At 41.0% G+C, this 15,652-nt stretch overlaps 1 protein-coding gene across 2 annotated transcripts in view; it reads right to left on the bottom strand.

Annotated features, from left to right (window-relative positions):
• Nucleotides 1-856: 856 nt before the first annotated feature.
• Nucleotides 857-15,652, bottom strand: part of pip5k1bb (phosphatidylinositol-4-phosphate 5-kinase, type I, beta b) — a 38,254-nt gene continuing 23,458 nt past the window's right edge. For both annotated transcript variants that reach the window (XM_078952277.1, XM_011479245.4), the window contains exons 8-15: nt 7,791-7,993; nt 7,334-7,417; nt 6,716-6,764; nt 6,520-6,604; nt 5,124-5,282; nt 3,648-3,774; nt 1,075-1,192; nt 857-996 (exon numbers count right to left, since the gene is read on the bottom strand). In XM_078952277.1, coding sequence (XP_078808403.1) covers nt 994-996; nt 1,075-1,192; nt 3,648-3,774; nt 5,124-5,282; nt 6,520-6,604; nt 6,716-6,764; nt 7,334-7,417; nt 7,791-7,993 — 828 coding nt within the window. In that variant the 3' untranslated portion in view covers nt 857-993. The remainder of the gene's footprint in view (nt 997-1,074; nt 1,193-3,647; nt 3,775-5,123; nt 5,283-6,519; nt 6,605-6,715; nt 6,765-7,333; nt 7,418-7,790; nt 7,994-15,652) is intronic.

Consider the following 15,652-nt stretch of genomic DNA (forward strand, 5'->3'; position numbering starts at 1 on the left):
TAAATTATGGTCACAACAAACGTGTGATTGTAAAGTTCGACATTTAGAGTTGGCTGTGATCTTGACGGAGCGTCAGACGGCTGCAGGCCTCCAGGCTTCTGAAGAGGAGATGCGTGTTCAGTAGTTGAAGATATCTTCAGTCCTGACGCGGCACACCTAACAAAATCATTGGATCTACACCAGAAATCATTCTGCAGTCTTTACCTTATTGTCTGCACTAAATCTACGACAAAACAGAAATGTGCATTTAGATAAAGTGCATTTTCACACGTCTATTTCTGTTAGCCCCACCCACCTAAGCAACATCCTTCAGTATTTATCCTTACAGTATAACTCATGTCAAAAGTGCTTTTTTTTTGAGAGTAGGTTGCACTGTTCTGTCAAAGATCCAGGAAATGTATCACTGGCTTTACGGCCGCTCTTCCTCTCAAGCAGCACAAAACCAGCCAGCAAGGAAAGGGCCTTCAAAGTAAAGTCCATTATTTTTCCTTGTTCCTCTTTTTCAGTAAAGATGCCACCTCTTACTTTACTGTAAACAATTCTCATTTGCAGCTCAGCAGCTGGGAGTTCCAAGTGTCTCTGAGCATCAGGAAACAACAGTGAAGAAAATGGGTCTCTATCCTTGAATGCAGTGTAAAGGACATTCACTTTGAAATTATTTTTTACACCGTGAAAACTATACATCAATAAAAAATATGGCCCTACCATGATACACGCTCTAAAAAGTTCAGCTCGATGGTCAGCAGTTAAAACAAAATGTCATGCGGTTCCTGGCCCAACTCCTTTCACATGACTTGGCTAGGTTCTGTTTTTTTTTTCTTAAGTCCACCAACCAGTGGGAATTGTAGTATTTTCATTTGTTGGCAAATACTAGTGGCAACATGGATCTAGCAGCACGGAAGATGGAGTCAAATGCCGTCCTGGCACGTCCAATGGAGCGTGGTGATTGTCTTATGCATGGCAGGAGGAAAGAACAACGTGAAGCTTTTCTTCTCACTACAGGAAAAAAAAGAGAAGAGTGAGAATAAAAAGGCTTTAGTGGATTTCTTTGAGTGTGACAGAATCGTAGCTCACCAAGTACACATCGAGGTCAGATCCCTCATCATGATCTACATCCACCGTGCTCTGCTCTGAAGTGAGGCAGATGGCGCTGTCCTCCAAGGTGAATGTGGAGCTGGATGCAGCATCATCTCTGAAACAGAGCAGAACCTGAATGTCAGACGCCTTCAGGGGTTTCATGTCTGAGCCTGAAGTCACTCAGTCAAAAACACGGAGGAAAACATGGCTGCGGAGAATGAAACCTGTCAAGGAGGCCCCTAAGAGATGATCAGACTCTCAAAAATGGCTCACAATAGTTTTCTCAAGGCGATAAGATTTGATGAATGACTCCAAACCAAACGTTCAGAGACTGTATGTTTAAAATAGACTTCAGGAGAAATGGGGTAAAACGCTACAACGCTTTTTTTTCATATTAAAATGACAACCGTTTACATTACATTTGTATTTATCCTCTATTTGTATATATTTATCTGCATACTAAGGAACGCTAAATTTGATTTAAAAAAGATACTGCACAGAAATGTAAACATATATTTACTTGTATTTCGCCTTCAAATAACAGCTTTCTGCTGATTAAAAAAGAAAAGTGGATTATCTTTGAAAAAGGTTTACATTTGTGATAAAAATGAAAAATCTGACAAAATTCTTTTAAAAAATAGCTTTACTTTTTAGAAATACATATTTTACTATTGAATATGCAGCAAGTAGCAGCTACTTTTCTTGAATCAAGATGTAAAATGTGTCTACAAAAAGAAATGATCAAAAGATTTTGAAATAACAGTTTCTATTCAATTTGTTTTCCTCTTTTTTAATAGTTACACTCATTTGAAAATGCACAACTCTTAGCTAGTTTATTGCTGCACAGTAGCAATTTTAAGCAAAACGTTTTATAGTCTTAAATATTTTTGCTTTGGTTTTCAATGTAAAATTGAAAAAATGTGAAAAATGTCAACATAAAAAGAAGCAACTCAAACCATAAATAATTGATTGCTATTTTAGCAGTTTATGTATTTGCTGACCAAATGTTCTTACTACCGGAAAGTCAGTTGAAATTTTGAAAAGTGTTTTTTTTCCCCCAGGCATCTACAGTGTAGCTTTCTAATAATATGGAGAAATGCCTTTTGAAATGTTCCCTCACTGAGGAAACAGCAAGTCATCACTGTGAAGGACGTCTGAAAGCTGATGCTGGAGAAATCGTCATTTTATTTCTCTTCAGTCTTAATAGAACGCCTTTAGGGATCCACACGGCTCAGACTCAGTTGTTGGAAATGACATTAAAGCAGCCAAAGAAACTCACTGAAGTAAAACCAAACTGTGGTTTGAAGCTCGACTGCTACTAAGATATTTCAACATTGCTCCCATTTTCCACAGCATATCTGTGTGAGCATTTCAAATCTAAACTACAAACACAGAGACACTTAAAGCTGCTGAGGAAAAAACTTTCTTTGTGACTTTCTACCATTCCTGTCAGGACATCACCTTTGTGTTTTAAAGTACCTCACTAAATTAGCATAAATACATTTAGGGAACTATATTCTTAGCTAGATTCTATTATATTTATATCGTGTTATTTTGGCGTACCCCAGGATTTTTTTAAACCGTGGCTCAATCAGGTAAAAACCACTAGAGGGCAGCAGCACAGCAGTTTTTCTTTAAGTAGCATCTCAGGTAAGTCCAGGTTTGAGGAGTTTCTCTTTTATGGGCCTGTGAGGGATCACTTTGTTCAGCTGTTAAAAATTCCTGGTATAGACGTGTAAAGTCAAAAGAGATGAACAGATCAGAATCTATATAGATAAACAAGACCTTTATGCCTGATCTGAAAACACCTGACAGCCCAGCGAGCCAAGCAGCTGGCAGGCAGGGATTACTGTTGACGTTTACACACAGCAGCACTTTCCTTCCTCTGTCGCAGCTTTTACGCGACTAAGTCAAACTGTGCTAAAACTGCTATTAAAATATTTATGAAAATATTTGCGAGAACAATGTCAGGGTATCAGCGGCGGACAGACGCAAGGCGCTACACTTAAACACAGTCTGAGGGAAAAGTCTGAGCACAACGCTCTGGACAGGAGGAGAGGTGAAAGATGAAAAAATATGAAGGGTAAAAGACAAAGAAGCTTAAGGAAGAAGGAATCTAAACTGTCTGCTCCCAGAGGGAAAAGGAGGGTTGAAGCTGTAATAAAACCTGTTAATATAAAACTAGCTGTTGTAATTTTTACCTGATGATAGATTATCAGGTAACTCATGACATATAAAGGTCAACAACTACTAATCAATGCTGACACATTCAATGAGCTTCTCTAAAATATTTTTTTTTTTGCTATAAAAGACATTTTTCTGTTGACCATATTGTCTTTTTAAAAAACTGTCTGCATTGTGTTGGTGAGCTGTTGTGTTTGTATAACATGCATGTTGCCAAGCTAGCTGAGTGATCTGCTCCGTGACGCATGTCAGCAATAAAACCACACAAAGCCAGATCACAAGTCAACCCGTAAAGCTGTGTGCGTTAGCCACACCCTCTGTATCTTTCATCGAGGTGGCAAACATGTCAGGATGATCTGAGACTGAAAGCAAATGGAATACTCCACCTCTCCTCCGTTTGGTTATCCACGTTCACAAAGATGGTGGAGGTGGAGATGGTCCCCATGGAGGAGCCATCGTAGAAGGACGGGTTGGCGGGGACAAGATCGGGACGCAGATATGAACCAAATATAGCTAAAAAAGAAAAAATGTGTTTAGTTGTGTGATGCCAATTTCCTAAATTTAATATTAGGTAACATTTAGAAGAAGCCTCTTATAATTGGAGGCAAAACGTGGCCGTACGTCTCAACTAAAAACACAATTATCAAACTTAGGAGTTAAACAAAGTAATAAGAGTCAAAGGAGGCATAACTTCCCCCAGTTCAGCATTTCCAAACCTTACGACAGAATAATAATGGAGAAGAAAAAAAAAAGAGTCAAATCGCTATCCTTAACTATCTTAAAATAATACTCATAGAAACAAAGAGGTGCTCCTCTGTAACAGCTGAGATTCTGAAACACATTTTTCCAGGTCATCAATACAGTGGTATACAAATGCAGTGGAATTCAGATGATGAGAAACAGAAACTCTCAGATAACATAAAAAAATAGAATACGTTAACGGAATTCTGTAATACCTCGAAAAATATGACCCATTAGTGCGGTAACTCTTTATAGTGTTTGTTTTGCATTATTAATAGTTGTTAATAATGCTGAATTTTTTTGGTAAAAGTTAGAACTGGTTTAAAAGTTATTTTTAAAATTCCTTTTGATCCAAAATTTAAACAGGGATTCCTATAATAAAAATAATAATAATAATAAAAATGAAATGTTTTTAGTTTGAATCAGCACTGCTTTAAAAGGGGCATTCTGAAAGTTTATTATGATCTTTGCACTGTTGCACCACATGACCCTGCCCCCTTTAAGAAGAAAAAGAAAATCAGAGAATTAAAAAAAAAAAAAAAAATTACATGTTTTAGTCAAGCAGGTGCTACTACAACAATAATCCATGAAAACTGCCAACTTTACATTTACTGTGAGCCCTTTATTTTGAAAAATGAAACAAAAGAAGTTCCCATTCTTAAATCCTTACTCAGTCAATCTTTAGTGTGCCACTGCAGATAAATCATCAAATGAGGACTTTGACACTAGTTAGTTCTTTCGTTTCTTCCATGTTTTCTTTTGCTGAGTTCAAGGTTCAAACAGGAAGGAGAATATAATTCCTCAAATTAAAAGGTTTTAGTAAATGTGCATGTTTCTTTCAAGCAGCCTTCCATTTCTGAGTAAGGCTAATTTTCCTCATATGCTCTAATTTTTTATTTAGAAAACCACGGAGTGAATCAGAAGGTACAACAATCGGAACGCTTCCGTCTCTGACATGCACACTCTCTCCTTCATCAGGTTCTAAAACAAAGGTCAGACATAGTTTATGAACTTTTATCCTTTGACTCATGAGCAGAAGTCAGATCGTGGCCAGTTTGGGTCTATGCATCTTCAACAATCAGCCATCTTCACGGCGAATCAGAAAGCTTGTCGTTTTGTACCTTGTCCGTCCAGACTGGCCAGGCTGCGTGCTCCGCCCAGCCTGTCCCTCCTGTCCTCCTCGTGCTCCCCATCTGTGTGTGATGAAAGGATCTCCTGTGAAGAGGACTTCAGAGCAGAAATGGAGGTGCGGGTCCTCTTTGAAGGAGAATATCGAATTGCTACAAAGAGGAAATGAAAGGATACAAGTCAGGGAATGGACGAAATCGGGCAGAGGGGAAGGGGAACATAAAAAATAAAAAGACTGGCGCTTTCACATAAAATGAAACTTGATCAGATCTAAATTAGCAAATATTAAAGTGTTGGGAAGCACATGTGTGCTCAAAGCCAGCTTTATTCCGCCTCGTGATTTGAGCATGAAATGAATCCCCCTGTCATGTCCCTCTGGCAGAGGGAGGTATGTGTGTGTGTGTGTGTGTGTGTGGGGGGGGGGGGGGGGGTTCCAGCACATGGCTAAATCCTGAAATCAGTGCCTCAGCCATGTTTTTGTTTCCACGGGGGTCCTAGGAGCTTACATAACATGGTTAGTATATTTGATGTTGATGGGATCTCCAAAGCCTTTTCCTGGCTTCCCCAACTGCCGCCACACAGGAGCGACTTTGTAACGTGTTCATAGTAAATCAGACAAGAGGATCTGTCTGCTGCTGATAAATCAGTGCTGAGAAAGGGGTTTACAGGGCCGCTCTAAAGTTTCGTAGAGCTTGTTTATTAAATAGTTAATTAACTCATATGCATGGACAGAATATAATTACCGGTAATAATATTTTGATTACACCTTGAATTTGATCATCATTTGATCTATTGTAAAGCAGGTTTAGCCAAAATAAAAAAAACTTTTTCTAGTTTCTGCAGAGTGGCAGTAGTGCATTAGATTTGCCTCTGAATTGTGAGTGGAACTGTTAGCGAGGACTTAACCCGTCCCCACTTCCCATCACCCATCTGTTTACACTCTCTCCTGCTAGTTTGCAGCCTCTCAAACCCCTAATTTAACATTACTGGTGCAACAAAAAGATTGGAGCTATCCGGTCGTACAGTTCTGAGCCAGATACCAGCTCAGATGGAGATAAAAACGTTGCATAGGGATCTATTTTCTTGCAAGTTGATGTATCAGAATGGAGCAGAGCAGGGAGCTTGTGGCCTGCGTTGTTTAATCTACATCACAGCTACAGGCTCTTTTCAAACTGCATTTTTTTCCTCTGCTCCTGATTCACAAAGAAATACTCAGAAATGGTAATAAACTGGTCTGCTGCAAACCTTCATGTGATAAGACCCAACATATAGGACTCAAGATGTGAAGGTTTCAGTTCCGGCTAACAATAGAGCGTTCCTTCAGTAATCCTGCAGCATTGTGCATGCACCACGTAACACACTGCTTTCCACTGCCCCCTCCCAACTTACATTGCGTCTTCCTGAAGACTTGTGTGCTCATGAACTTGAGGAAGCGGCTGGCGTAAAACCCGGGCCGATGAACCGAGACTGAGTCCTGCAGGCGTGCGAGAGCAAAAAGCAGGCCTTAAGCTCTGCAGCTTGCAGACAAATAAAAGGCTCCTTCAGAAAAGCAAGCGTGTCAAATTTAGGAAGACTATCTACTTACGCCATCGTAGACCAGGGCTTTCCACGAATGCTCCAGCTTTTTGATGAACCTGGGAGAGGATAGAACCAGATGAGAGCTGCTATCACACAGCTGCTATCTTCTCTAATAACGCCCACTTTCAGCTTGAGAAAGCAAAGGCGCGTGCTATTTCACCGCGATGAACATCAGTCCAAGGGTCATTAATTTTTTTTTTTTAAAAGCAAACAGAAATGATTTTAGGCTTCAAGCCTGGCATAGCTGGATATGATGTTCACTAATCTACACAGGCCTAAAAAGTGCTTGATCCAGAAAGCTGCTTGTCTTAAACCAGGCCTTTGTGCACTCTAGAAGAAAAAAATCAATGAGTAAATAAAGGAGGCCCATAGGCCACTGTGGCAATTTAAAACATTGTGGAAAGAGAAGAAAGTCTCCAGTCCTTTTAGGATTGCTTCTATTAGCTCCTTCCATCAGTGCATGATGGTAATTCACCATAAGAGGTCTTCCTGATGGGCAAGCATCAATCAGAGCTGTAATTCTGCCATTCCGAGATATTACTGCCTGTTTGAGAGCTACAAAACCTTTCCTGTCCTGGGCGTAGAGGACGCAGCAGGATTCAGAGAGTTTGTTAAAGATTTGTACCTGTAGGACTGTAGAATGTCTATGATTCCCAGGAAGATGAACAACTTCTCATCTTTGTGTGTTCTGGCTGGGATGCCACCCATCCTAGAACAGAGGAAAACCATCGCAGCCGTCAGCAGCAATGCTTCAAATAAAGTCCCCCCAGTTCTGCCTCTCTTTTACAAGTGTTTGTAAAAGAGGCCCGTACAGTAAGAGCGTTCACGCGTGTTGCTGTAAATACGGAGAACAGTGACTCTGTTTGTATTTGTGTAGCTATGGTTATGTGAGAGCCTGATTGTGCCGGAGAGCCCGGGGTGAAGAATGAGCGCTGGGACTTCTGTGAGAGGAAAAGTGGTGAATAAGAGGCAGACGGAGACAGAGTGACCAAATATGTGTTCAGTTTGTGTCTGGTGAACCCCCCACCCCCCCATCCCAGCCTGGCCCAGCCCTCCACCGCCCCCAACATAAGCTAACTCACGTGTCGTCAGTGGTGAGAGCCTCAGCTGCCCTGCCGTCTCCTTGGATGGACTCCATGGCGGTAGAGTAAAGCACCCTCTGACCCACAGGTCTCCTGCCGTCGCCCCCTGCCTGGCCCGAATCGCCTAAGTCTCTGTGGCTCTGATCCAAGACGTGCACGCCCAGCAGCAGACTGTAATCCATTATTTTAAAGCTTTCCAGCACCTATTGATACGCATAAGAGAGGCAGTGTGAGAGCTTAACATGAATATGTTGCTGATCAGATCAACTTCAAAAAGGCGCTTTACCTTCAGATGCATTACAGTTAATATGCCAGCATTACTAATCCCTCTAGGCACCAGAAAAAAAAAGGTTTGCAGAGGTAAATATCTGTTTAAACCAGTTCTAAATTAAACAAACAGGGTTTTTCTCCACAGTGAGCCAAGTGTTACACATTGACCTGTCTGAAGGGCCTTTTGCCCCGTTTCCCAGAGCCTCTGTGACGTAGTGTCTCTTCCTCCTCAAGTCAAGCAGCCTCACGGCGAGACAGGGGCTGAGAAAAGGGCTTAGCGGATCAGGGTCACTACCGAGAAGCCAGGTTTTCGTCAAGAGGCTGAAGGGGGCTGTGGTAAAACTTTACTGTTTTTTTTTACCTTTCACAATGAACATCTGTGAGTAAAAAGTGGGAGGAAATATTCCCTCTGCATGACGTGACTCCACATGGGAAAGAATCATTGAAAACATATAATATGCCATATCATTTAATTGCCAGGCAATTTATATGAACTAGATTAAAAATAAAAATAATATCAATAATAAAGGAGTGGCTACTCATGGCATGCTGACAAAAAAAAACAATCCTTTGCCTTTATGCTGAAAAAAATTTGCTCCAAAGAAACATCAGAAACCTGCTGAAAAGTAGGAGAACGCCATGAAGTTCTCCCTCTGCTCGACTCATAGAGCTTCTGTATGCAGCGTAAATAAACTGTCAGGCTCATCACAGTGAATTCATTGTCCTAGCACTGCAGCACACAGAATGACGTTAAATAGTTTGTGAAAAAATTAAAAATAACTTAGAAGACAACTACAGCAACCTTGATGGATATGAAAGAAGCATAATGTCTCCTTCAACTAGGATTTGCGTTTCAAGACTGCTCGAATATCACTCCGATTTTTATGGGTAAACATTTTTTTTTACATTTTACATCCTAAAAATGTAAATTTGTAGAAAGAAAAGTCCACACAAGAGATGGTATAGATTGGAATCTGTGGGAAACGAAAGGAATAATCTAGGATAAAAACATTCAAACTCCACACGATAAATATATCCAAAATGATTAATTATTAAACATTTTGTGTACAAGTACACTATAAGGAAAATCTATTTTCTAGCTTCGGACACTGAGACCTGCTGTGCATGAGCAATAGATTCCTGTAGCATAAAATGGAAAAGCTAATGTGATGGAGGAAACGGGTTTATGAAATAATGATCTGACTCTGGATTCAGGTCAAACTGTTTAGCGCCGCAAATGAATGAAAACCCCATGAAGGACCTGATGGAATAAAGTGAAAGTAAAGAAGCTTTCACATTTACAGGCGGAAACAAACACAAAGCAGAATTAATGAGCGACTCAAACAAAACACTGAGGCTTTGTATTTTCCATATCAACAATTTACATGTTCTCGCTTCCACTCCCACAGCCTAGTCAAACAGCAACCATTTTGAAAAGCGCCACGCACACGCCAGACTGCCTACATGTGTGTCCGCTCTCCAGCAAACAATCACACCATCACAAAAAGGCACACTGGTACTTTTTCAGTGAAATTTGTGTAATCTTGTGCATCCTGATCCTGACAGTCAGATGCTCTGTCTCTCCCTGACTCAACCTGCTCTCCTCTCCCAGGTGTCCTTCATGTCAAACACAGTTCAGTTTTCTCACAGTGAATGGTCATTACTGCTCTGACTGAGCTTTCTCACATAGCAGAATCCACCCTGAAGACTCCACACAAATGAATCTGTGTTGAGGTGATGACATACCATGGGAGCATGTCGTCCAAAACACACAACTTCACGGTGACACAGCTACTCTGTGAGCCATCTCTGCTGTAACTACCGTCAGCTACCAGTATCGATTCTGGGAGGACACTGATGGTGTGTTTGCCATGAAATACAAGCTGAAATGTTCCTGCTTAAGTTTTCATTAATTATTCAATAGTATGAATGGCTCCACATTCCATACATTAAGAAACAGGAAACTTGGGCTATGTCCAAATTCCCACCCTAACCCCTAACTACTAAAAAACTATATAGTGCGGCACTATGTAGTGCCCAGGATTTTAAAAGCAATTCAGACACCATGCTTTTTTAAACGGCGGATATGACGTCATCGATTTCACAAAGTTAAAATCTAATAGATATGAGCGTTTTACAACGATTATTTATTAGTCCACTGTCTTCTGAGGATAAAAATGTTGATTTATTAAAAAAATTAATTTAAATACATTTTTTGGGCAAAAATTGTTCTGACGCAATGCATTGTGATCTATATTCGCCAATCTAGTGAGCATCAATGCACACCAGTTTTTCACAGAGACTTTGGGGAAATTTCTAGGGCACTCGATTTTGGAATTATAGATTTGGAAAGCACTACAACATGGCGAACGCACTATATAGCGCACTATATAGGGGTTAGGGTGGGAATTTGGATATTGTCTTGGGCTTTCATTAGGTACAGGCTTACCAAGATGTTGATTTCTGTTTTCCTGCTAAATAAAAACAAAAAATCTATTTAGGTGTCCAATTGTTCTTTTTTTCCTTTTTCTTCTAATGAAACAAATGTAAAACTAATCTAATATGTAATATTTTAGGATTAACCATATTGCAGGGTATCAAGTTAGATATTTTTTAATCATCGATTGAATTGCCTTCACTCTACTGAGTGCAGAAAGAATCATTTTTCTTGATTATCAAATTTGGGACCAGAGGGAATCATTTAGTCGATGTTAGTAGAGTGGTAAACGCAACATGCTTGAATCAGATGCCTAGAGCAGAAAACCTAAACCAAATGATTTTGTGCTCCTCCTTTTGTGTTAATAACCTTTTATATTTTGCAGCGTTTTCTATTATGGTTTAGGAGATAAATCTGTAAAAAAGAGAGACTTACAAAAATAAAATCTAAGCTCCTTCTTTTATTATGTTAAAATATTTCTTAAAATCAGCATCAAAAAGTGTTTCATTCAGAAAATGTGGGTTTCATCAACCAAACTTTTGAAAAGATGACCAACCTTACATGTGAGGAAATCCCAAATTTGGAGGATTTGACATGTTTCTCATTTTTGTAATCAAAAAAAAAAATAATTATGGTTTTGACAGGATTTTTGCATTCACAAAATGTTTATTATTCTCTCATAACTTTTGGCTAGTCTGAAAATATTTGGATTTAAAGGTTTGTATGTTTTTTATGTAGTAAAACAGAAACTGTGAGTAAAAACTCTGTATTTAATCACCTGCTCGGCTGCTGCTGCTGTCACTGTAATGCAGTCGGGATGCTCTTCTCACTTAAAAATCACACATCACTGGCACTAATACAGACTCCATTTACTACAAACCCTGTCTGCTTTACTCTACAAGTTCAGCATGAATTTTTAATGCCTAATGCTGTTTTGGCTTTTTGTGAGCGTCAGGGGAGCAGAAGACTAACATAGACTTAAAAGGAAGCCAGCTGGGCCTGCATGTTCTTTTGTGCCATGCAGCAAATGGAGAAATCTACTTCTTTTCATCAACTTTGACCAAATGAAACCATAATCACCACCTCACACTCTGTAGATGTGATCCTGATCCTGGACTTTCTAGTTTCTGCCACCCTGTTGCTTTGCCTCCACTGATCCTTTCTCTGTTTTTAGGTCCCCTCCTGGGGTGACAGGGTTAGCTGCTTACTCATGAAAATATACAGAGATTCTGCTTAGAGGGCATTTTGCCTCCCGCACAGGAAGCTCAGACAAAAACAAACTATAGAGACCAGAGGCTCCAACAGATGCTGCATTGAAGACCCCAACATACTGTATCCATCCAAATGTGTGTTATTTTCACGCCCAGAAAGCGAAAGGTGCACATTCAGAAGTTTTTTGTTTTTTTAAAGAAAAAGAAATCCTGTAAATGTGTGTGTTCTTAGGTTAATCATTAAGACAAGGGTGGAGGGTGTCACCGTGACCGCAGCCTGTTTAAGGAAGCATTAAAGAGAAAATGAGGAACAGTGGCAAAGTCAACCTGAGGAGATTACACCTAGTTCCTCTAAACAAACGGTAATCTCCGTTGAATTCAGCAACAACAGAGGAAAAAGCGTGTGATTGAGATTCCAAACCTTCCAAGAAATCTTTTGCTAGAAAAAACCAACTGCCTTAAATTATGAATCAAAAGTATGTTTTACCAAAATCTCTTTTATCTTTAGTCTTCAGAGGCTTAGTTGTATTATTTATGCTCACATGCAGTTAAAAACTCATGCCACATTTTCCTTTTTCCCCCCCAAAATTTTTACACTAAAAATCAAAGTACCGGGTAACTAGACTGAAAGTAACTTAATTGTCATCTGAGAGGTTTTCATGCACGGTTGCCTTATCTGGCAGGTTACTTCAGTCCTGCAGGAGCCCTGCCAGGAAGCCTTTCATCCCAGTCTCCGGCCCCGTTCCCGTTTACAGCAACATCCTGATCAGGTTCCAGCGGTGACACCAGACTGCTGACAGTACAATTCAACAAATGCTCTTGCAAAACGTCCGCTTATGGCTTTGCTGTCACTCCACAACTAACATAGAAACTACAACACCCTAAAATACTGGAAGTCATCAAGGAGTGATGAAGTAATGTTACATAGCTTAAGGTTTCCTTTATTGTCATTTTCTAAAAATGACTGCTCCAAGTTCTTTTTTAAATATTCACGGCTCAGTGGAGACACCCCACCTCCCTCTGAAAAACAACATGATCTGGTTCTACATTGAAATTAGAAGCATTTCCCTTTTTCTTTCTAATTAGCTATTAGCAAAATTCAGCAGGATGTCATTTCTTTAATACTTTCTTACTACACAATAGTAAGAAATCAAACCTAAAACCAGAACTTGATGATACGAAAAACTCTGGGAAAGGGGGCAATAACCAAAAAGACAAATAAAATGTGAATATTTGTGAGTTCATCATGTGGAATTACTCATTACAATTACTAATAACTGCAATTTTGGCGGGGAATTAAAAGTGTTCTAGGGTACTAGGGTTAGGGTTCCTCCAGGGTTAGGTTCCACCTCCACTCTCTAACTATATATTCATGAACCTCTTCTTTGGTCTGTCTCCAAATCTCAGCATCTTTTTACCAACATAATCACTGTCTCTTCTCTGAACGTGTCCAAACCATCTCAATCTGCTTCCCTGTATTTATTACCAAAACGTCTAAAGGCCCGTACACACCGGGACGAATATTCGCCAGGCGTTATTCGCCAGCGTTTTTCGCCACGTTTTTTGTGTTCACACCCAGGCGATTTTCGCTGACGATGAGTGGAGTGAACATGCAATTTCCTTCCCTGACATTAGATGGCGCTTAATGTAAAACAGAAATACTCCTGTACACAAGGTGGCGCTGCGCAACTTTACGCTTCTTAAAGTCGCTTTTCACTCAGAAGAAGAGAGCAAGTACTTACACGCTTGTCAGAATCAAACAAAGAAAACATGAATATTTCAAGCACCAGTAGCTCCAACTGGTGCCTGGTTCGGGGATGTTTTAGAATGTCCGTCATTATTGCTTCGCGGCTGTGTAGACGCTACTTGGCGTCTATCTTCTTCGCTGGTATGTGTGCTCAGCAAGGCAGTTTTGTGTTTGAGCGTCCCCAAGTTGTGTTTTACTGTAACTTCAGAAGCTCCAGACACGTGAGCAAAAGCGCCATTCTCATTGGTCGAGTAGATTTCGACGCGACGCGTCGAAAAAAAAAAACGAACCCGAGGCGTTTTTTTTTCTGACGCTTTGTCGCGTGGCGTTTTTTCGCGTCGGTGTGCACACTCTCATTGGGGCCCTTTGTTTAGTCACGAGGCGTTTCCGACGAAATTCGTCCCGGTGTGAACGGGCCTTTACATGATCCGTCCCTCTGCTGTATTCATTCCTTATCCAATCCATCCTTCCAAAGAGAAACTCAACATCTTCATCTCTGCTACGTCCAGCTCTGTCTCCTGACTCTCAGATCCACCGTCTCTAAACCAACAGTCTGCAACACCTTTCCTTTCATTCTTGCGAACACTCGTCAAACATCTCACATGGATCCTTTCTCACACCCTTTCCAACCCATTTGCACACGGCTTTTCCCCCTCTTTTTCACGCGTACACACCGGGACGAATATTCGCCAGGCGTTATTCGCCAGCGTTTTTCGCCACGTTTTTTGTGTTCACACCCAGGCGATTTTCGCTGACGATGAGTGGAGTGAACATGCAATTTCATTCCCTGACATTAGATGGCGCTTAATGTAAAACAGAAATACTCCTGTACACAAGGTGGCGCTGCGCAACTTTACGCTTCTTAAAGTCGCTTTTCACTCAGAAGAAGAGAGTAAGTATTTACACGCTTGTCAGAATCAAACAAAGAAAACATGAATATTTCAAGCACCAGTAGCTCCAACTGGTGCTTGGTTCGGGGATATTTTAGAATGTCCGTCATTATTGCTTCGCGGCTGTGTAGACGCTACTTGGCGTCTATCTTCTTCACTGGTATGTGTGCTCAGCAAGGCAGTTTTGTGTTTGAGCGCCCCCAAGTTGTGTTTTACTGTAACTTCAGAAGCTGCAGACACGTGAGCAAAAGCGCCGTTCTCATTGGTCGAGTAGATTTCGACGCGACGCGTCGAAAAAATAAAACGAACCCGAGGCGTTTTTTTTTTTTTTGACGCTTTAACGCGTGGCGTTTTTTCGCGTCGGTGTGCACACTCTCGTTGGTGCCCTTTGTTTAGTCACGAGGCGTTAAACGTCGGGAAAATCGTCCCGGTGTGAACAGGCCTTAACTGTTGTTCTGGCCTGTTGACCTTAATACTTAAGGCCCGTACACACCGGGACGAATATTCGCCAGGCGTTATTCGCCAGCGTTTTTCGCCACGTTTTTTGTGTTCACACCCAGGCGATTTTCGCTGACGATGAGTGGAGTGAACATGCAATTTCATTCCCTGACATTAGATGGCGCTTAATGTAAAACAGAAATACTCCTGTACACAAGGTGGCGCTGCGCAACTTTACGCTTCTTAAAGTCGCTTTTCACTCAGAAGAAGAAAGCAAGTATTTACACGCTTGTCAGAATCAAACAAAGAAAACATGAATATTTCAAGCACCAGTAGCTCCAACTGGTACTTGGTTCGGGGATGTTTTAGAATGTCCGTCATTATTGCTTCGCGGCTGTGTAGACGCTACTTGGCGTCTATCTTCTTCGCTGGTATGTGTGCTCAGCAAGGCAGTTTTGTGTTTGAGCGCCCCCAAGTTGTGTTTTCCTGTAACTTCAGAAGCTCCAGACACGTGAGCAAAAGCGCCATTCTCATTGGTCGAGTAGATTTCGACGCGACGCGTCGAAAAAAAAAAACGAACCCGAGGCGTTTTTTTTTTGACGCGTGGCGTTTTTACGCGTCGGTGTGCACACTCTCATTGGTGCCCTTTGTTTAGTCACGAGGCGTTAAACGTCGGCGAAAATCGCCGGCGAAATTCGTCCCGGTGTGAACAGGCCTTTACAGTCTTCCACCTTCACCTTCGTTCCCTGTAATCTCACTGTTCCACTTGAGTTCCTCTCATTTACACACAGAAGCTGTCTTACTGCAGCTGACCTTCAGGCCTGTCCTTTCCAGAGCAAACCTCCACCTGTTTAGATGTTCCTCCACAC

The sequence above is a fragment of the Oryzias latipes genome, chromosome 9 (genome assembly GCF_053564925.1).
Source record: "Oryzias latipes strain Hd-rR chromosome 9, Olatipes_Hd-rR_3.1".
Lineage (NCBI taxonomy): Eukaryota > Metazoa > Chordata > Actinopteri > Beloniformes > Adrianichthyidae > Oryzias > Oryzias latipes.